Genomic DNA, 23,545 nt, shown 5'->3' on the forward strand with positions numbered 1-23,545 from the left:
GGGCTATTATTTTTCATCTCCTCATCTAGTGACGAACCTCATCCTACAAATTAGTGGGGAAAAATTTGGCTAATCACAGACATTGATCAGCATCTGTTCATAGAAAGGTCAATAAGGGGTCGCTTTGTTTTTCATGGGGATCGTATCTTGGAAACTGATCCAACAAGAGAGAAAAAGGGGACAAAATCAGATGCAGTTTTCCTTGATATGAATTCTCTCTACCCCTCGGCCATGTCCCATTATGCGCTACCTTGCGGTGACTAAAAATGGCTCATCGACCCTAAAGCTCCCCATTTCCCCAACATTGGCGACAGTGTTGAGGGGAATGGGCCGGTTGGATGGTTTTTTGAAATTGATGGGGAGATACCAGTCGAGCATCATGATTCAGTAAAGGATTTTGTTTTCCCTTGCATCAATAGACCTGTGACTAAGGACTCTTTGAGCCCTCGCAATAGGTGTTTAGTCGAGGTGGATGGACTGCATTGGAAACCTTCAAAATAAAAACTTATTGCTGACTTTCTGCTGAAAAAAACATAGTTGTACATCATGTAGCTTTAAAATTAATGTGCAACAACTATTTAAACTTCAAAAAGGATCACAGAGCGCTCCAGTTTAGTCAAAAACCCTATCTGAAAACGTTTGTTGACACTTTTGTCAAGAAGCGTTCTGAAGCGCAAACGAAAGCCGAAAAAGAAATTTATATGCTCTTTTTGAATTCGGCTTTTGGCAAAATGTGTGAGAGTGTTCGCAAAAGGAATCGTTGTGAACTCGTTACCGATCCCGAACAATGTGCTTGAATTATTACCGATCCAAATTACACTTCCTTCACAATCATTGGCCCGGACATGGTACTATTGAATAGGAAAAAAAGACGCATTGTCTTGAATGAAAATATTCCCTCAGGCAGTGCGATCTTGGAGATCTCTAAAAAGCTCATGTTGGAATTTTACTGCAATGTGGCTAGGGTAAAGTGGCCGAAAAAGGGGCAAGTAGAGGTCTGCTACGGGGACACGGATTCTCTACTTTTAACAGTAAGAACCCCAAATCTAATTGATGATTTGGCGCACGGTGAAATTATCAGCTCATGGGTGGACTACACCAATTGGAGCGGTCTTTACCCAGAGCTAGTTAAACGTCGGGCACCAAATCAGCTTTTATTTTTTAAATCTGAAACGGGAAGCGACTTGATTTCCCGGAGTATGTTTGTAAGTCCGAAGGTGTACTTTATGCAGACACACGACGATGAAATCAAGAAACGTTGCAAAGGAGTACCCACGCACTATGTGGATAAGAATTTTGACATGGACATTTATAGGAATTGTATTGTTCAAAATACAGTTCCACGAGCCAAATTGCTGGCAATTCGTTCTCTCAGCTCCAGGAACTTTACTGTAAATGTAGAAAAAATTGCCATGAGTACCATTTCCGGCAAAATCTATGTTTGTCAAGATGGTGTGACTACCCTCCCCCTTGGACACTATTTAACTTCAGACCGGGCCGAATGTGTTATCCATAGAGAAAGTCTCGGTTTGAATAAAGTCCTGTAAATTATTTCCTAAATCTTTGGGAGTGCCCTTGCGACCTTTGGGGGAGAGGGGCCTCTCGGCCTGGGGGGAGGGGGGGGCGGCCACTAGCGCGGGGCGCACCGCCACTATAAAAGTTTTTTTTTACTTAGAGCAGATTTTTTTGTAGATGTTTAATTTAAAAAAAAGTGATACTTTTTCAAGTGCTTTAATCTAATGTTCTATTTTTCTCTATAAATAAACAAAAAAAAGTATTTATTTAAGTGTTTTTTCTCTGTGTGCCTATGTAAATGTTGTATTTTTTTTATTATAAATAAATTTAAAAAGAAGTGTATTTTTTAATGTTTAATGTGCTTTTTTCAATGTATTGTTACCTTTTTATATGCATATAATAAAAGAAAATATGATTCTTTATTCGTCTTCTTCTTATTATTATTCTTGAACGGAGTAGTAGTAGGGAAATTATTTAGTCATTAGACGTCTATAGTCTACAGTTAGATGTCCAGGTGATCTGTTGAAGGGAACATGTATCAATTTAAAACACCATTCAGATCGTTTCTGTGTGGGCCTTCAATGTCGGGAAAAACAACACTCTTAACTAAAATAATTAAAAATTGTGATAAAAAGTTTGTGGAAAATCCGAAAAAAATCTACTATTGTTACAGTATTTGGCAAGATTCATACGATAAAATAAAAGCAATTACTGCCATCACGGGTTTGGTGCAGATACAATTCATACAGGGACTTGATGTTTTCAACATTATTGAACCAAACTCTTTGCTGATCTTTGACAATCTGGCTGCATCTATTGAACAATGGTCCCAGGAAATGCTGCAATTGTTCACTGTTCGCACTCATCATAAACAGATTTCCGTTACTCTGGTTCTACACAATCTCTTTCATCAGAGCAAATGTGTGCGAACACTTGCTTTGAACTGTAGCTACTATATCATCTACAGAGTTGTTCGTGATTATAGCTCGCTAGTAACCCTCTAAAAGAAGACCTATTCAGGTGTTCCCAAATTTCTGATTCTGGCATACACTCGGGAGACCAACGAGACTAACTGTTGCATCCAGTTGGACCCTACCCGGTCTACATACGTGTATCCACGTGTAGCTAAGGGCACTATTGGCAATAAAATTACCACATACCTATCTGTGACCAATAAGAGGACCTAGTACTTGCTATAATGACACTGAAGAAACTACACGAAAATAGACATTTGTTTTCAGTTCTAAGCACTTCAAAACCTCTGCTTAGGAAGGCTTTACTCAAACATGGTATGGACAATGATTTCATTCATCTAATATCTGAACTTTGTTTGAATTTTACTGAGGGTAATGTTCAACTGTCAGAAGTAGTTAAGCAACAGGCAAAGCAACATCGTTCCATTGTTCGTACATTGGCCTCTAAAAAGAAAGGAAAGAATTTTAAAAGGAAACGACTTCATCAGGCAGGCGGTAGCTTTTTCACGCTTTTTCTGCCAATAATTGCAGGACTAGTAAACAGTTTACTCTAGAGAATGGCAAAACCCTATAAATTGACTCCAAGAGAACTCGCTCTCTCACCCGTGGAAAACTTTGAGAATAATCTGAGTAAATTCCTTGACAATGAAAATATTGAGGATGATAAAAAACTGCTTTTACTTCAAGATGCACTTCGCCGAGCTGACAAACACAAGTCCTATCGGTCGAAGCTTACTGCTGCTGGTATTGACCACAAAAAAGAATCATCTTCTCAAGTGTCTGCTGCTGCTGGAACACAATTAAAGAAGGAGGAATTGTATTCAATTGTATTGAAAATGGGAAATCTAATGCCCCACTCATATCGTGAACAAAGTAAACGACTCCTAACTTATCTCATGGAAAGTGGTCAAGATCATATTCAAGTTGAAAGCAATGGGAAAGGGATTATAATTCAGGGCAAGAGCTATAATCTACTTGATTTAATCTATGACATGGTTACAAATCGTAAAGGACTATTATCATTTGACACTCATCTATACAACTTTCTAAATATACTAAACTTTCCCAAAAGTCTTATTGGCAATGGACAAATTCTAAAAAAATTAAATGAACAAGCATCATCATCATCAACATTGACACCATTAAAACATGAAGAAGAAGAAGATTTTAAATCAATTTTGGAAAATACTAGCACACCACTGATAGCTAGACAAAAGCAAAGACGTATCAAGTCAATGTCACCATTACCACCACCACCAACAGCCAGTATACAAAACGGTAGCGGACGTTACACAACGTGTTTACATTCAAAATGGTTGAAGTTCTGAAAGGTGTTTATGAAAATATTGGTGAAGCGGGGAGTTTAAGTTCCCCCAACACACTTTCCAAAGTCACTGGTATTCGCACTAAAAGTGCACAAGAATATCTACAAAATGAATCAAGTTACACTCTGCATAGAAATAATATACTTCGTGCCAATCAATATCGAAAAACTAAAGCCTATTACCCGGTCCATACACTACAACCAGATCTATTGACTCCAGATGAGACTCAAAGAAGTCATAATATCCCTTACAAGTACAGTCTACTAGCAATCAGTGTTTTTAGTCGCCATGAGCATGCTGTTTCATGGTAATCAAGGAGAGGTGTTGAAGTTGCTCAGTCTATTGAAAGTATTCTCGAACAGGATTCATATAAAAAAATTCAAACGGATTGTGGTAGTGAATTTGTGAATCCCCATGTCGCAAAAGTACTAGAGTAATATAGTACACTGCTCTATCATAGTCACGGTCCTATAAAGGCCGCATTGGCGGAACGATTGATAAGATCTATTCGACTCTTAATTTCAAGATATTGTACATTGAAAAATACATCGACTTTTATTCATGATCTAGATAAAATCATGTTAATTTATAATCAACGACCTCATCGATCATAGTCCAGCTCTCCGGCAATGGAAGTTCATCATTATGTTCATGATACAATTGACACCTTTCTTAAACAGTATTCCAATGAATCAATTGTCAAGAAGAAAAATAAATTCAATGTTGGTGATGCTGTTCGAATTAATAGAACAACTTATGTTTTTGAAAAGGGGAATTAATTGTGGTTCACTGAACTTTTTAAAGTTGCAAAAATCCTAGACACCAAACCCATAACTTATCGCCTGCTTGATACCAAAGATGAAGAGATTGTCGGCGGTTTTTATGACTATGAACTGCAAAAAGTTAAAAATGCTAGTGAAATCTATCAAGTTGAAAAGATATTAAAGACACGTACTCGAGGGGGTAAGAAACACTCACTTGTTCGGTGGCTAGGATACACCTCTGATTTTGATTCTTCGATCGGTGTTAGATATTGACAATGCCCAATGATTTCTATGTAACATTCATGTCCAACGTTTCCGATCCTCTCTACAACGACTTGAATACGACAAGTGATTTTTGGACAAAACTCTCCCCTGCCATCAAATTTGACGGTGTGTATGAAGTGGCTCTTGTCGACTGTATCCTCAAAAATACCTATGACATCCTGAGAAAGGATCGTGTGTATGATATAAAAGTTATACTATTCGATTGGACACTCTTTGTCGACTATGAATGGGTTGAAGCACTTAAATCTAACGAATATCCACATGCCAAATTAAAATATATTGAATATGATAATATGGGAGATTTGTGTCGTACAATCAGTAGAAAAATCTCATATCGTAGGAATGGTACATTCCATTTTAATTATTCATTGGAACATGATAGGATTTACATTAGCTCACCTGTTGACACTGAAACAATTATTCTCAATGATAATCTGAGAGATGTTCTTGGCTTTAAACAGAATATGATCAATGGGAAAGATGCTGGCACCGTTTACGGGATGGATCAAGTTATTTTTGCTGATTATCCACCTGGTTTTGCCTCGGACTCTTGCATGTTTATCAATGCATCCTTTGTGGAATTTTCGAGAGTCGGTAATTCAAATGTCCCCCTCCTGCGTGTTCTTGAACGAAAAACAACTCATGAACTTGTTCATCACTATAATATAAAGCATCTTCAGTATGTTCCTGTGAACACTTCGTATTTGGAACTCTGTCAGTTAACACTAAGAACTGAATTAGGCGATCCTCTAGCAATAACAAAAGGCTTAGCAGTGATTAAATGTCATTTTCGACTCATTGTCAACGTTGGCACAATCACCTAAAATGAACAATAGAAGAATTTCATTTGTCTGTCCCGATATTGGTCGTTACAGTACTTTGGGGAATAAAACAACGAAGGCCAATAAGCAGAAGAAGAAAAAGAAAAAGATTTTTAGATCAAAGAAGGATTTCTTCTCTTAAGATGAATTATCTTCCCCAGAAGGAATCATATCCATCAATCAGCTCCTCATTTAATCTATTCAATGCTGAAAATGTTGATGTCAGTGTCAGGCATGGCTACTATGAACAATTTCATCCCCAACAACCCCTCTCGGAGAATATACACTTTCAGATATTTTCCAATGAAGACTATTACATTGATTTGTTGTCAAAATTTATTGATTTAAATGTTGTTGTGAAGAAAAAGTCAGATAATACAACTACAAATGCCGGCGATGGTCTCTCCTATGAAAACTGTATTCTACAAAACCTATTCAAACAGATTAATGTATTTATTAATGGAACATTGGTGAGCACTACCAATAATTTATCAAACTATGAAAGCTACACACAATTTATGATGATGACGCCAAAGGCATACAAAGAGTTGAGAGGACAATCATTGGGCTATGAATATCGATCAGGTGTTGATACTGATGGTGAGTTGACTACTGCAGTGACCCAGGAGTATCATCTAGTTGGAAAATTAAATCATGAGATATTCAATATATCCCAATGGCTACCCCCCAATGTCAAGATTGACATAAAGTTACAGATGGCACCATTGAATTTCATTTTGAGAAAAAGACTTCCTGCAGCACCCGATGGAAATGTCAATATCACATCGGCAATTCTCTACAATCCGAAAACAACAGGTTATGAGCTCTGTTGCATTGGCAGTGGAAAAGCTAAGAGCCAATGGTAACAACATTAAACTTCTTGTTCCCCATACAATCACCAATCAACGTCACATTGCCGCCGGCTCTCGTAGCTATAGTAATTCATCATTTATCAATGGAGAAATCCAATCAAAATTGGCTTTGGCCTTTGTGAAGAGTGGCAGTGCCGTTGGATAATGGACAGAGTCCCCCATGATTGTAATTTTTTCGGTCTATCTAGCCTTGTGTGCAAAGTGAATGGTATTCCACTGTACACCTATCATTTGACGAAAATCCTATAGAACTCTGTACGAGTTGACCATGCAATCCCTAGATCATGGCTCTCAACTATTTGAAAATGGAATAACCGATTCAATGTTTTCAAAAAATCATGGGGTTATTATTTTGAACTTGTCAGGCACACAGAATATGAGTATAGTACGAACAGGGAATGTACGTTTAGAGTGTACATTTGCTGATGCTCTGACTGAGAGTATCACGCTAATATCACTAAGTCAATTTGAAACCTATTTGGAAATCACACCCGACGGCAGTGTTCTACTAGACCTTGCACCATGAACACAAACCAAATAATCAATGTATTTAGTATGGATAAATACATGTCCCAGTACAAGTCCTATTGCATACCTTCGGACTTCATTGAAAAAATTCCAAGCGTTAACAATACCCTAATCATTGTTAATAGCATTCCGTCGACTTTGAAGACCAGTCATTGGCCATGCATCTTTCAAACAGCGAAGAATATTGCATTTTTTGATCCTCTTGGCCTATCGTATAAATTCTACGCTCCTTACATCAGCATCTTTATTGAAATCAGTGGGAAAACCATTATTCAAAATCAACGAAGAGTACAGGATTTAACGACTAAGACATGTGGCTTTCATGCACTACTCTTTTTCATGTTCAGATGTCGTGGCTACACCTACAAGCAGTTTCTCAACATCTACATTGACTTTCCTCGATTGAACGACTTTCTAGTGGAGAATATGCTTACAAGTGTATTTAATATTGATTTGAGTGCTCTAAGAATAAAATGTTCTAAAAATGTATGTGGAATTGTTTATTAATAAAAAAAAATATATACATCATAAAACGACTTTTCTACTCTTTAGATTTCATCCACTACTATGTATTTGTCGACAACAACTAGAGCAGGTAGATTATCGGAATTCACAGTTTACTGATCCTGATGTACTGCAATGTCAGGGTCACATTTTCTACAGTAGATTGTGACTTCACGCTTGTCATATCTCTTTGTATAGTCAATGATACTATTCTCATTCATTCTATAGAATTCACACGTTTCAATCTGTGTATTTGAAGCAATTTCACAAACAGTGTCTTCAAGTGTCGAATCACATTCCGTCACAGCCAAATAAAAATCAGTGGGCTTATAATCATAACACCCATTGTCTTTACAACAATGACGTAGAAACCATATTCTTTTGTTGTTCCAACAGTTGAATCGCTGACCCAGTTCCTCCTCCCAGAACAATCTAAAACCACGACGATACCTCTCTTGTAGCAAGAAAAGAAATTCACGCCTAAGATTCTTTCCAATCATACTGGGATATTTACTCTTCTACTGATTAAATTTATCAGAGTGACAATTTGAGCTTAGGTGTCTTCTACGATGAGAGTCACATATTTTTTCAAGACAAGAATTACGACCTTTAATTTGTACAGCATATCCTCTATGCAATTTACACGGGTTGCAAAATCTACACTTTTCATCATACTCATCAATCATTGTGCAATTCTCACATTTTGACCAGCTGCCCAGTGTGTACATACATAACGGACATGTATGGAACATTTTGTCATGTGTTGACACTCTCACTGCCACAATGAAACTGAGCTAGCAACAACAAAAACTGTCTGAGAGAGAGAGAGGAGTAAATCATCCTTGAGCACAATCTTTCTCATGAAAAAAGTCCTAAATTTCTAAACTAATGTTTAAAAGCATATCCACAATATCATTTTGCCGTGTTGTGACCAATATATCAATAAATTGTGTAAATGCATTTGGACCACGACGTAGAAGTTTCATACAATAGTCTATTGATGGAGAATCAGTTTTCATAATATCGACAAGCATTCCCCGAGAAAATATCTTCCTTTGAATAGACAGCTCTAGAAAATCGTCATCTAGAAACATATGTTTTTCCATAAGAACTAGATTCCTCATGATTCGCTCTTTCTCGAATCTGCCCATTTTTTAGAGTCCTAACACTCTCGCATTCAACTTCGGAATAACCAGAACTTTTTCTACTCTAAAAATATGCGCTTGTCTACTATAGAAAGAAAAAATACCATTGATTTAGAAAGAATTTTATTGAGTATAATTACAATAATAATAATATTCACTGATGAATTTTGTTCTCATCAATGTATTTCGATAGGACATCTAATGCTGATCGAAGTTTATTTATATGGAGAATATTCACTTTTCCAGCAAAACATAGCTGCTCCTCCTGCTTAAATTTTCTTAATGATATCACGTATCTAGCATACATAGTGTCCCATTCAAGACATAGTCTACAACCAGCGGTTATTTCCACAGCCACATTGGGTACTCGTATATCGTTGCTGCTGTTGTCGGCTCCATCATTAATCTCCAATAATGTAAATGCACCACTCATTTTTCTCTACTAATATCCTCGCAAATAAATTATTCTCGTTGAATTCAATTCTCTTACTAATATGAATTGTAAAGAAAACTATTCCTTTTATTCAAATCCTCATCACCAATCAAGTTATACTCACTCTCTTTGAAAAGGTGTAGAGCTTCAATAGAATAAGGTAGAAATTGCTATATACGCAAGCAAATACCATGGTCCTATGGCCGTACGCAAATAACATGGTCCTAGTGCTGTATGCAAATAGCATGGTCCTAGTGCTGTACGCAAATAGCATGGTAATTCCTAGTGCTGTACGCAAAGCCAGATGGAGCATACTACTCAATTGAGCTGCTTGGGGTTGAGTTGCACAGTGGTTAAGTTAAACTCGGGTTGAGCTGAACGAGGATTGAGTCAAATGGGTTGCGTTAAGCGAGTGTTCAGTTGCACGGACCCCTCTTCCCCCCAAATTTTAGAAAGTATATTTTTTCGTTTCTTCAGTTAAAAGAAGTGAAAAAAATCCTTGCCCTTCCCTTAAATTTTCGTGAATTGGTGCCCTTGTCTGCTTGTGAAGATACGAAAAACACCTGTTAAGGTTTGATTGTAACTTTAGAATGACGCTATATGGGCTCTCTCACTTTGCATTGTTTTATTTTCATTTTATTGTGAAATATATTGTTGATTTAGCCGCAGAGTTTCTTAAGAGCTTGATGCCTAACCATTTTTTTGTTTTTTGTTCCTCAGTTATTTTTTCAAATAAATTGAATTGAAATTTCAAAAAAAATCTTAAATGCCAATTCTGATAGAAGTCAAAAATCATATTGAAATATGTACTTGTCGTGATTTTATATAGGATTGTCACCTGATCATTTAAACAACTCTCTAAACGATTACTGAACCTTCTATGCTGGGAATATTCATCAGATTTCAGAATAAATATTTTCTTATCGGTCCTATTTATGGCATTTCTTTTCTTAGGATCTCTGGGAATCTGGGCCATGGGCTGAATATGCTTATTTTAAATGGTGAGTCACGTGACAACGACGACAGTTCTTTCCAACCCCTAAAACAGAGCCATCTAGTAATAGAAGCTTTTGGTTTGCTTGACGCCTGTGACCCTGCAAAGAGGATTTTTATTGAGGAAAGAGTGGTGTTATATTTACGGTATAAAAACACGCCATCTGATTGTGTGAAGATATTTGAAACAAAAACCGGCTATCGCTCGATTGGCTTTAGGTAAATTGTGACTTTGTCATACGTACGTCATTTTGTCATACTAACATTTTGTCAGTTGTAAATTTTTACATTTTTCGTAATGCAATATGCCATTTTGTCATTCTTTATGGACCTAGTGTTTTTAACAATCGGATGCAGAGACGTGCCTTTTTCAATGTTTGAGCTAAGGGGAAAATGAGTAACGAAATGTGTCGAAAACAAGGGACGCAAAAAGGATTGGGCTTTACTTAAAACAGACATCGAGTTGATCTAAGCTATAAAAACGCATCAATGAAAAAATTCGTTCAGTCGCGGAACGATTTTTAAAAAATCTAAGTTATGTAAAGCGCAATCGGTTTTGCGAACCTTGTTTTTCTTTATATTCATAGGTTTTGCGAAAAAAAATTCACTTCTTAGTCTGTTTTGAAAAGAGTTAAAGAAAACAAATTATTCTCGATTCAATTCTTTGACTATATTAGAAAAAATAAATCAAACATAAGGTACCAAGGCCATATGTAAGTGTTCTTACTTCTGCGCTATCAAGTTTTCCATAATAATGTTTGTTTTATACTTTTTGCTGTGGCTAATCACCCTTTTATGTTGTTTTTTTATACCAAGAGGGAGTATACAAGAGGGTGAAATTTTTACGTTATGCTAATGCACTGTCATCGAAAATACATATACTGATACAATTTGGTATGGGATAAACCAACAAACAAAAAACGGTACAAAAAACCCGATGAGTTAAGTAAAACGAGATAAAAAAAAAAAAAGAGAGATAGAGAATCGGAAAGATTCCAGCGATTTAAAAGAAACTTTTGATTTGTTTGATGCTTTCTCCATTCTGATGCACAGTATTTACTGTTGCAGATCTGAGGGGGAAAACTACCCCCTCTTCAATGGACATGCTCGCCCCTTTTCCTCCTACTGTATAATTGTCTTCAAAATTTATGGCGCGTTTCCTCATATTTACCTTGTGGTAGCACAGTGGATTGATATCCTGCTTGGCAGTATGGGGTCCGGGGTGCAATTCTAGCTACTGCAAGGTCAGGTGACAGACATTCTACCTCTCCTGTCTACCTGCGTGTAAAAAACGCCCGACAGCTGAAGCGAGATTCGACACCCCGTGTTTCGTCAGTGGCTCTGGAGGATCTTTGTTATTAGCCTTTATTATCCCTCCTCAAGATTGTGTCTCTGTCGCTTATTTTTTGTGGTCAGTACCGGCTTCCAAGTACAAACCCCTTTCCCTAATTAAAATAAATCCCCACTATTGTGAGTTTATTACGGAAATCAAATAGTCAAAGTAACATTTGGTCACGTTCAATCCATGGAGGATGGCAAAGTACCAAAAATTGTCCTTTTTGGAAGTCTAAGTAATAATAGGGATAGGGACGTTCTCCAATGGAATATGAAAAACTTTTTTTTTAATGAAAAGGGAATTCCCAAGAAGGGAGCAACGAGTGAAGCTCTGAATATTAGTGGGAGGAAGGAAGACCTTGCGTCGCTATGTTAGCCCAAAATAGTTTGTGCTACGACGAGTTGTAAAAAATAAAACAAATATTTCAGAGTGAAACTCGCTAAAAAAAACAGGGCTATTCTATTTCTGCTGACGATGTGCAAGACCTGTCGTCCCATTAAGTAACAACAGCAATGTTTATTTGGAAGCACAAAACAATAAAAACAAACATAAATCTGTCTTAAAATCTCCAGCTCCAGTCATCAGGTTCAGTATTAGTTTTAAGGGCTGTATTTAAGATAATACCCTATAATTATTTCGGGAAATTTGCAGAATAGCGGCTCTCCAGAACGAGAACAATATGAGAGCCATTTTTAGATTGTTAATTTTATGTTCTTTTTGTCATGGTAAAAGCGGCATTTGTGACAATTAACCCAGCCCCTGATAGTTCCATACATAGCTCTAGGCTATATACAAACCTAAAATGAAACTTTAAAATAGTACCATTTAATTCGTTATTTTATGGGTTTTTTTTTCAACATAATAGGTGTTACCCTGACAATGCACCCCTTCCCCTGATGGGCAGACATATAGCCCTTATAATATATATTTGTTTTCTGTTCTTTCTGGTTCTAGGTTTTAACCCCCCCCCCCCAGAAAATATCCTTCCGCGGAAATTACCCCCCACCCCACCCCCGGAAAATCCCCCTGCCCCACACCCCCCCCCCCCCCGTGGAAAATAAGGCTTAACAAATTTGAGAATTTTATTTGAGTTTTTTTTTATTTCCATAGAGGGAAGGAATTTTGAAACTTGTATATTATGCGCCACTCACTCAAGTTTACGCTGTGTAAAATTCAAGAACACACCGTTTTTTTGTTAGTTTCTACGTTACTTTAGAAGTAAATTTGGGCTATAGATTTGCACAGTAGGGGGGGGGGTTTAGTAAATCATAGTGGGTCTGCATGCAAAATGTGTTTGGTATAATTATTCTGCATATTAGATAGATAGACAAATAAGTGTATTTTAAAACCAAATATACGACCATGAACACATTAAAATAAGATAAATGAAAGGAACAAATAAAATAAACTTTGATCAGCTATCATCATAGAACAATTAAATTAAAAAATAAATTAACCTAATAAAAGTATTCAATACTTGAAAAAACGGTCATTTAAAAAAAAAAACACTAAGCACTTGGAAAAAACACTTAAATAAAAAATTGCATTTACTTTATACTGGGATTTTTTTTTTTTTTTTTTAAGCTAACAAAATTTTCAGATACCTCTATATTCTTCTTTTTTTTAGTGGCTATATACCTAAAAAAAATTGTTTTCTGCCTTCAAACTGTCCCAATACTTCACCCCCCGGAAAACACCCCTCCCCCCCAAGGAAAAGAAAGCTTTACAAATTTGAGAATTTTATTTGAGTTTTTTTCTTAATTTCTATGGGGGGGGGAGGAGTTTTGTTACTTGTGTATTATGGGTAACTCACTCAAGTTTACGCTGTGTAAAACTCAAGAACAAAACCGGTTTCTTCGTTAGTTTTTTTCAGCTTAGAGCGAGACAAGACAAATAGTAGGAGAAAAATAAGTTTTGACCAGGACACAGAAATGGTTTCTTCATCATCCGGATCGGAAAAAGGTACAGAAATGGTTTCTTCACCATCCGGACTGGAAAAAAATGCTTAACAACATATCAAAAATCTAAATCTCTAGCTCAATGCGAAATTGTTTTTTTTTAATTTTTTTTATTTATTTTCTCAAAAACCGGGAAAAAAAATTAAAAACGTAAACTATAATTTTTTACACATCTTTTTAGATCAGCTTTTGGCTCTGAATTCATTTCTGATAATCATTTCGTTACTTGACCACAAGAAAAATATTTATCAGCAAAAAAAAAAAAAAAAAATGGGGAAAAAAATGTCTTTGGGGAAAAAAACTCTTACCAGCGTTTATCAAGGTCTACTACGGAATAAGTTTGTCGTTCTTGTAGTCTATTTGGCTATGTAAACGAAAGGTTTAGAAAAAAAAAGACTAAACAACAATAAACAGGAATGACAAAACACCTCAGCGCCAAAAACCATGAGACAAGGTAGATTCTAACTTAATGCGTTCAGAGAAAAGCTTTTATCTTATTTTTCAAATATATAGAAATTGCACATCATCAAAATGTAGGAACTAGATTTTTCATCATCACAGTTAACTGTTATTCTTCTTCACTAAGTTCTTCTTCTTGAAACTTCGAATTGTTGCACGAGCTTCCCGTACAGGTACGGCAGGCTATAGTACAATCAAGTCCGTTTTTCTTACAGGTACACTTTTCACTATCACAGCCGTCAATACGACACGAGCATTTGACAATTTTCAGCAGTTGAGACGGAGCGGCAGGGAGATCTGTTTTTATTGGCGCAAAAACTTCGTTATTCTGCGGTTTCCATCCCAGGCGTAAAGGGTCTACTGGGTTCCCGAGCCAGATTTGAACTTGGCAGTAGACTCGTAGCGAGTGGTACTTCGCTGCTGCCTCAGTCGGTGGCAGCTCTTGCGGATGCAAGAAATTGGTGACAGTGCTCAATTTTCTGTGAAAGATTAGCTTTCTGGCAGTGTCCAGATTCGAAACATCAGGGCAACCGTACAGTATCAACAATGCTCGCTCTCCTGCTGCCACAATATCGTCAAGCGATGCGAGCTTGTCGCCAAATATAGCAGCGCTGTCCCTGAAACTCTTGTTGGAAAGTAGCAGCTGAACGGCTTTGCCCTTTCCTATTCCGTAAAGGTGAGAGGTTGTGTCACAACCCAGCACGGCATGACAGAACGGTATCAGATTGCTGACATCTGTTCCTAGCTTCTGCTTCATCTCACTAATATCCCAAGCTGAACTAGTACCACCAAACTAAAATTCTGGAGTATCGCTGATGCTTTTTCTTTGAATGTCACCACGTCAGCCATACCGTCAATAGTTGCAAATACTAGCTGGTCACTGAAATATTCCAGAAGCTTGCTCTTCAATTACTTGTTACAGTACGGTTCAAGGTCTGTCCCATTCAAAAGCTCTCCCATTCTAACAACAAGCTCACTGACTGTATACTGTTCTTCGTCATTTTCTTCGAAAAATGTAGCCAGCTTCAAAAACGCCTGATATCTTTCATCGTGACCTGGCCTCCCCCTTCTTGGACGTTTTTTATCTGGCTCAGTATCTTCGAGTATTCCAAAAGGTTCTTGCGTCGCAAATCTGGCTGGAAGGCTCTTATTTAATCGAAACATAGAAGAACAGGCTGCGTAATAAATGGCGTCAACTGTGTGCAGGTCTGACCCTGCACTTATTTGGCGGGAAACGTAATTTGACCAATCATCATCACGGCTTTTGCACGCTGCCTTTATACTCTCTTCAGAGTCTTTAGTCCGAACCTTGTACCACTCGTGTCCTTTTCTGTGGGTAGTGTTGAGATTTATCCTTGTAGTGCAGAAAAAGCAACACTCTTGGAAGTTGAAACTTGGAGTCCGTGATCGGAGTAATACTTTTTCTGCTTTCGTCTTTTCTTGTAAGGTTCGTCGTCTCTCATTTTCAATTTTCGACAGGTATATTTTGTTTGTGAAAGTCTTTCTGCAAGCACTATGGACTTGGTTCCCTGCCTTGACAGAGATGCTGGTACCTCTCGTTTTGCTAGCTTCATTGATCGCCGTAGCTCCTTTTCCTGCCAGTACCGACGATTCTGAGGTGTCTATTGAACATTCACAAAGGGGACATAAAACTGCGGTCTCAGCCATCTAAAAAAGAGAACTGGGAATAAGTGAGTTGTCGGTGAATGTTACAGCAAAAACCCTGATTCTGAACCGAAAAATCTGTAGCTAAACCCTCCCCAGTTCAGATAGGTTACTAAAATAAATGAACTGTCGATCTTATTGAGGGCCGGCATCGAGTATCATGGGTGCTTTAAGGATTCTTGACCAGGGAAATCTGACAGTCACATCCGCGAAAGGGACCGGCAATAGTTGATAGTACTCTCGCTTCCACTAGAGAAATAGCTTTTTCGTTCCGCCTAGTGGCGTCGACCGTGCTGCACTCTAGCGACTTAGCATCGGCAAGAAAAACAAGCAAAAACGCACCTGTGTTAAACCTCTGCTCGGACTCCAAAATACTTTCCATCTGAGGAGTTTTTTTGCAGATAGGTGGCTCTACAAGACTCAGCAGACTGAAGCAACTTTGAAAAAAATGTAAGATCAAGGCATGGTGTAACAGAAAGTGAATATCAGAAGGGACTTTCCAGCTGGTTGAAAATGTCGTCACCAATAAAGCTCGGTAGGAAAAGAAATGGATTCGGAATGCCGGTAGGCTATTTGTTCAGATGGAGAAAAATGAACCGAAAATTGGTGCTCCTCTTCGAAAAATACCACGTGATCGTGTGTCGCTTGATTTTTTTTTTTTTTTTCAAACAAAAACAAAAAAAAAAAATAAAAAAGAATTAAATGATTAAACGTGATGTTTCTGTCTAATAGAAGAGCACAAAAAAAAAATCGTTTCTTAAAAGGGAAACCATCAATAAACTACTTTTCTTTTCACGGTTCCTCATTCTCGGATTCTGGAAATATCTAAAAAATAGGCGCAAAAAACGTGAAAAAAAGGAAATTTCGCAACGGGATGGAGATTTAGATTTTTAATATCTTGTAGAGCTCTTTTTTCTGAACACAGTGGTGCAAAAATAATTTCTGTACCAATTTTTTCCTGGTTCGACCATTTTTTTCCGTATCTTTCCCCTACTAAAAGACAAGTGGCAGAAACAGAATATATTGGAAATATATAACTTGGGCTATATGGCTGCACCTCGGGGGGGGGGGGCATAAAGTATTCGTATAGTTGGAAGTCAGAAAACAATTCTTTCTAGGTTTATGGCCAATAAAAATTACAGAAGAATAGCGAGGTATCTGGAAATTTTGTTAACTAACTAACTATAAAAAAAAAAAAAAAAAAAAAAAAAAAAAAAAAAAAAATCCCAGTATAAAGTAAATGTCATATTTCATTTAAGTGTTATTTCCAAGTATTAAATACTATTAGTAGGTTAATATAGTGTTTTATGATGATCGCTGATCAAAGTTTATGCTATTTATGTTATTTTACTGTGTTCATGGCCGTATATTTGGCTTTAAAATACACTTAATATGCAGAACTAATCTATCTAATATGCAGAACAATTGTACCAAACACATTTTGCATGCACCCCCGCTATAGTTTACCCCCCCCCCCTAATATGCAAATCTATAGCCCGAATTTATTTCTAGAGTAACGAAGAAACTAACGAAAAAACCGGTTTGTTCTCGAATTTTACACAGCGTAAACTTGTATGAGTGGTGCATAATACACAAGTACCAAAATTCCTTCCCCCAACAGAATTACAAAAATAAAACTCAAATAAAACTCTCAAATATGGAAAGCCTTATTTTCCACGGGGAGGTATTTTCCGCGGGAATGCCGGCCATCGTTCTTTCTGTCGATTGACCCATTGTAAAAACCGGTAATGCAGTGTAAGTTTGAGATATCCAGTTTAGCTTTGGTGATTGTGCTGAATATTGGAAAAAAAATACTATTTTAAATGAGTTAAAAATTTGAATAATAACAAGAGGAAACATGATAATCTGTATTGCATATTATAAAGTAGGAATTCCTTTGTTTTGATGGTTTTTTTAGTTTGATTGCCTATATATCCTAAGGCTATATCTGGGACCATCATGGTAGGGCCGTCATAGTATAATTTTTTTTTTGAATGATACAAAAAATGATTGTTAATTAAGTTTCCTTTTATTTCCATTATGTTATTGCAATTCAGTTTTGTCAACGACACAGATCACGCAAATATGACTGAACTCGATAACATTGGTTTATATAATGGAGATATGTACAACCTCACTAGTACAGTCACATACAAATAAATTGAAAATTAACTTAAAAGTTATGGATTAAAGAGTTAACTCTAACGTCTTTAAGATCTGTGATTAAAAAAAAGTCAGAACGTAAATTATTCTTCGCTAGATCTTCAAACACAATTGCAATTCAGTTTTATCAACGACACAGATCACGCAAATATGACTGAACTCGATAACATTGGTTTATATAATGGAGATATGTATATATAATGATGGCCAAAATGGACTAAAAAAGAGAAGACCGTTAGAGAAGGATAACACGACTGATGGCCAAAAATTTAACCAAAGAAAATATATTTTGGAAATCAGATTTATCTAGTCTGAGTGTTCGAGTTCATACAACTGGCGGAAGTAATCTGCATGGTTTTATTGCCGAAATTCCGGCCCTACCCGTTGCATCTTTTGATATGGGTAACATATAACTTTTTTAATTCGTTTATTTTTCAGTTTTTGAGAAACCTAGGGACATTTTTGTCTGAAAATTTCCTTTAAGGTACCAACTGAAAAAAAACTAGTTTAATTTTAATTTATTATAATTTGGGTTTTCATTACAGGTCTAAGTTAATTTGGATTCTACCTAAACTTTACTAGTCCACTCAGTTGAGTGGACTAGTATAATTCTTGAGTTTTTTTTTTTTTTTTTTTTTTTTTTTTTTTTTTTTTTTATTGTATCCCTATTTGGACCATTGTTTGCCTTGATAAATTTTAACAAAAATCGGAAAGAAAAAAAATAATTGATTATCTTATAGACCTTCTTATATATGTGTATAAAGTGAGATCAAAAACTCCCGGGATGCAAAACTGAAAATGGGACCTTCTGACACACATGAAATTTATCTGTTCTAGAATATTCCAAAAACACTTTAGTTCGAATTTTTTTTCTGTTCCAACGTTTAGTAAGATGTTTCTGCTCCTTTTTAGCATCCTTTTGTATCTTAAAACCTAAAATCTCTCTGTTTCTTGTCAAAAAAAAAAAAAAAACAATCCATTTTCAAAGGCCCTATTTCATTGTTAGAAAATCATGAAAACGCCATGGCTAATGGGTACTTGAATTCCTTGTCGCTCCATTGGCACAATTTGTTATTCTTTTTTTCCTTGTTAAGACTCCTAAAAGACTTCGTATCTGATTTTAATTAATAATAGTTTAATAGTAATTTAACTAATTGCGTAAATTAAATTGTTATTAATTTAATCGTATAATCAAAGAGAGAAAGAGATATTACTGTCTTAGATTTCCGCGTCAAAAAGTGTGGTTTAATTTCATTGGTTTGTTTTTCTGACACCGGTCCTGCATATTCTTAGAGCCGTGACACTATTCCTTGAGTGTATGTCAGCAAGAAAGTCAAATAGCCCTGCCTTTTAGCACGTGTTGTATTTCTCGTTTGTTCCTATTTAATTTTATTGTCAGTAAAGAGAATGTACAACCTGACTGGATTATAAGTTTTTGAGAAAGACAAAAAAGCAAAAATTTCCAAGTCGGTAAAATCTCATGTTTGCTGTTGTATAACTATATCAATAGTTTAGATTTCATATTTATTTATATTTGTGTTTTTGATTTATTCACTTGTTTATTCATATATTTTGTATTCTGCTTCAGTTTATATTTTTTGTTGTTTGTATTTTTATTTTGAACTCTATTTTTTATTGAAAACTATGATTTACATTTGTTTATTTGCAATTGTCCAGATTCTATGTCTAATTTTTTTTCTATACCAATTTCAGATAGAGATATGCGTCATAATATATCCTATTCATATTTTCATGACAATCAATTAGGAGCAATTCGCTTATCCAGTGCAGGAGAAGTATCTCCTGCTATAACCATGGAGTGGAATAAATTTGAATCTAATGGGAGACATCTATGGGGAAATTTCTCAACCACAAATGCTGCTTTACATTAGGTGTCAGCAACATGGATGAACTCATATTCAGAGTAAGTTTTTTCAGTCAGATTAATATTTTGTCAAAATTGAAAGGGGCTGTTTTTTGGGCACTGACAAGAACTAATGTACCATCTGATAAGTTTTATTGTGAAACTGAAAGAAAGTATAACATTGCAGGAACAGTAGAAAAGGGTGATACTTTTTTCAAATTTCAAATGAAAATTTAACATTTCAAAAGTTCTTGCTAAAGAGAATGCTTTTACCCAATATATCTGCCACAATAAAGTTAATCTTCTAATTACGAAAAATTCCCCTGTGATTCTGATATGGTAAAATCTCATGTTTGCTGTTGTATAACTATATCAATTGTTTAGATTTCATATTTATTTATATTGGTATTTTTAATCTTGTTTTTTGGGCGATTTTATGAAAAAAATAATTCCTTTAGGTAAGATGTTTTCTGCAGAGAAATTAATTTTATGACTACGAATTTATTCCTTATGATTGTGATGTGATCGTTCCCTCTCGAATATTTAATTTTGTGCTATTGTGTGAATCTATGAGGAAGAGAATGCTTTTATTCAACATTTTTCCAACATTGGAATTAATATAACGACTACAAAATAATCCCCTATAATTGTAATCAGTTCCACTTGAATATTTGATTTTGTGTTTTTGTGTGATTTTGTGAAAAAGACAATGCTTTTATTCAACATTTTTCCTACACTGAAATTAATCTTATGACAGCGAAAAATTTTTCTATGATTGCAATCAGCTATACTAGAATATTTGTTTTTTTTTCGATTCAACGTTACTGCCTTCTTTTCAAAAAGGCCAGCTAATTAAGAAATTTGTGGAATAGGGTCTTGTGCAAGCTTTCTTGATGTAAGTTTTACTTTTAATTTTATTAATTGTAAGCTTTAATTTAAAAACTTAATTTAAATTGAACTTGAATGGAAAAAATGATTATTATAATTATCTAAAATGTTCTTTTGAAAAATTCCAAATGTCTAAATTCCAAAGTTATAAAACAATCTGCCAGGTTGTTTTGCTTATAAATGCCGGCAGGTTTTGAATTTGTCTTTATAACTGGAAAAAAAATGCATTTAGTTTCCAAATTACTTTTCAGACCTTTAAGCTTTGTTCTTTTAAATTTAGCCTCTAAATTCACTTTATTTTGAATTCAAACTTTAATAATTTTCTCCCCTAATTATTGATTTTATTACCTCTGGATTCAGTTGAGTGGATCTAAACACTCACAGGATCTGACACAGTTTCTTTCTTGCACAAACATAAATAGTGGAAGTAAATATACACGAGATTCCATAACTGGCATGGGGACAATGTGAACACACTACTCGATTCTTTTTTTATTATCTTTTCAAAAATAATAACCCATTAACTAAAAAATACACCCCACCCCGCTGATGGTCCCATGGGTAGGTCAAGGAATATGTGAAAAACGTACAACAATGAAATTCTTACTTTATAATATGCAGCATGTTTCTATTAATTAAATTATAATGATCCTTCTATTATTACACTTTTTTTTTTAATCATTTTAAATAATATTTTGATAAATGACGCATTCAATCACACACGGAGAGAAATTCTGGACTGAAGAGATAACCAGTTTAATATAGGAGTTATAACGTAGGCCTGTGGCTACATTGAAGTATTAGAGAGACACATTATTTGGGCTGTATATGAGACTATCATGAATTTTTATTACATTTGGAAAGAGCATCAAAAATTGAATCGAGTAGTGTTCCCCTTTTTCTTATGTTAGTTACGGAGTCTCGTATATTTTTACCGTCTTGGATTATTACAATTCGGCTAAAGACATTTTTGTTGCGCAACATATGAGTGAGTCAAGGATGAGTATCTATATAAGGACTAATCCATTGGCTAAGGGAAAGTGAAAAAGGTAGGAATCATGTTCATCTCTATGAAAAATAACAACAGCCATTGCCATCTAGCGTTACCTGACAAAATCATACGATTTTTCTTTTCAATGTATGTATTTTCTTTATTTGTTAGTTTTCTTGCTTCTGTAAATTTATGTTCCGTTTAAAACTCATGTTTTTGATAAGCCTACAGCATTAATTTATAATGACATAACAAAATACTTGTATTATTGGATTTATTTATTTAACAACTATCTATTTATCGACCCAGAATTATGATAAGGCTCAAAGTTTTTCGTAGGGACTGATCAAAACTCGGCAAGAAAAGTAAATTTTTCCTATATTCGTATGTTTTTGCAATTTTTGAACGGACATTTCAATCTAAATAAAAAGATCCAGATTTCGAAAAAGTAATTTGATAGAAGGATATATCTGAGTCTTACCTATCGAACGGTAGCAAAATTGTCGTTGTACGTTCAAACAACAAAATCCCAGAATAGTAGAAAAAATAGCATATATTTGCTCAAAGGGGAGAGAGATAATGCCTCCCGTTTTTTTTTGTAATTCTACTCTTTTTAGTCTTTTTATAATATATAGAAACTAAGTTTTAATACTGAAAATGCAGTTTTTCTATTGAGAGTTATACTTTTTTGATTAAAAGGCATTTTTTTTAATTGCTTAAATTGAAAATTGTTTTGATTTTGTTTTTCTATTTCTGATGGGTAATACTCCAGTATCAGGGAGAGTTGCAATTATTCGCTCATATCCGCGTCAGCATTAAATGACCAAAGATTTTCTTATGTTCAGATTCCTGTTTTACTTTCGATCAGCGGAGCAAAAGGGGTTGTAATCAACTTGAAGGGCGTAGAATGAGCTTTTTTACAGCTAGGTAAAATGGATGATGACAAATGAGGCTAATATTCTCACTGGACGTGGTGGTAAAATTCTAATATGGCTAATTGGCAAAAAGTTATAACTTGGCTATCAAATTCAAAATTAAATCGGAATGACCAATGATCGTTGTCTATGCTCAGTAGTTTTTAACTATATATATATTTCAAGTGTGTACTGTGAACTATTATTGCCCCAGTTGGTGAAAGTGATTTTGCTTTGACGGTTGTGGATCGTTCAAATAACACATTGTGGAGTTATTATCAGTGGATCTTGCTGAAATAGACTGAAGTTGTTGATAACACCACGTGGTACTACCAATGTTTAATTACAATCACAAGTATAACCACTAAATTAATTTAGTTACGATCTGGACGGGATCATATTTAAAAATTAGTTGGTGCTTTACTATCATCTTTACTTCTTTGGTGGCAGTCTGGTTTATGTACATATTCCGATAGAAACATTAAACTTTTTTGTTTAATAAATGTCTTTAGTGTAAGGCTGGTCCTTTACTATTTCTCTGCACAAAAAAACGTGTTTTTACTTATTCAAATTTAAGAGGATTCGATACCTCAAACATCATTGTTCAAGCCTCAAAGTCGGCTGACTGTCACAAAGGTAATGGGTCTATTAGCAAATTCTTCCAGGGGACTACATATCATTGAAACCAATTGAGAATGTGTGATTTGATTATGAAATTTGATTGAAAAGACAATGGAATTATGTAGGGAAATTTTTTAATCAAAGCGGGATGCACCACACAAAATTCGAAGAGTTGTCAAATTGATCAAATAACGTTTCTTTTGGGGTGATTTTGGGCATTTTCCTAGCAGGTATACCAGAAAGTCTTTAGGAACAACACTTTTCTGAATTTTAAACAGAAAATTTTGCTCCGTTTGATTGAAAAAACAAAATTTACACTTTGTTATGAAATAAGTTTCTTTAAAACTAAATATATCTATCTCCAGCACAAAACAAGAGAGGTTACAAGATGTTTCTAAGAATTCTGGGAAAATGGAAGTTGGCTTTTAGTTTTCTGCTGTTTGTTTGGATCGCTTATCCAAGCTCTAAAAGTTATGGCAAGACCGCCCAATCAATTCTAAATGTTTTGGCCACACAAACTAAAGAAG

At 35.4% G+C, this 23,545-nt stretch overlaps 1 protein-coding gene across 1 annotated transcript in view; it reads left to right on the plus strand.

Annotated features, from left to right (window-relative positions):
- Positions 1-23,545, plus strand: part of LOC148950486 (protein bark beetle-like) — a 113,429-nt gene that overhangs the window by 84,192 nt on the left and 5,692 nt on the right. The window contains 5 exon segments of the mRNA XM_089091877.1: positions 10,121-10,378; positions 15,392-15,530; positions 17,980-18,142; positions 19,454-19,624; positions 19,627-19,664. Coding sequence (XP_088948003.1) covers positions 10,121-10,378; positions 15,392-15,530; positions 17,980-18,142; positions 19,454-19,624; positions 19,627-19,664 — 769 coding nt within the window.

Source organism: Artemia sp. Qi Xiang Cuo, chromosome 7, assembly GCF_049724085.1.
Source record: "Artemia sp. Qi Xiang Cuo chromosome 7, ASM4972408v1, whole genome shotgun sequence".
Lineage (NCBI taxonomy): Eukaryota > Metazoa > Arthropoda > Branchiopoda > Anostraca > Artemiidae > Artemia > Artemia sp. Qi Xiang Cuo.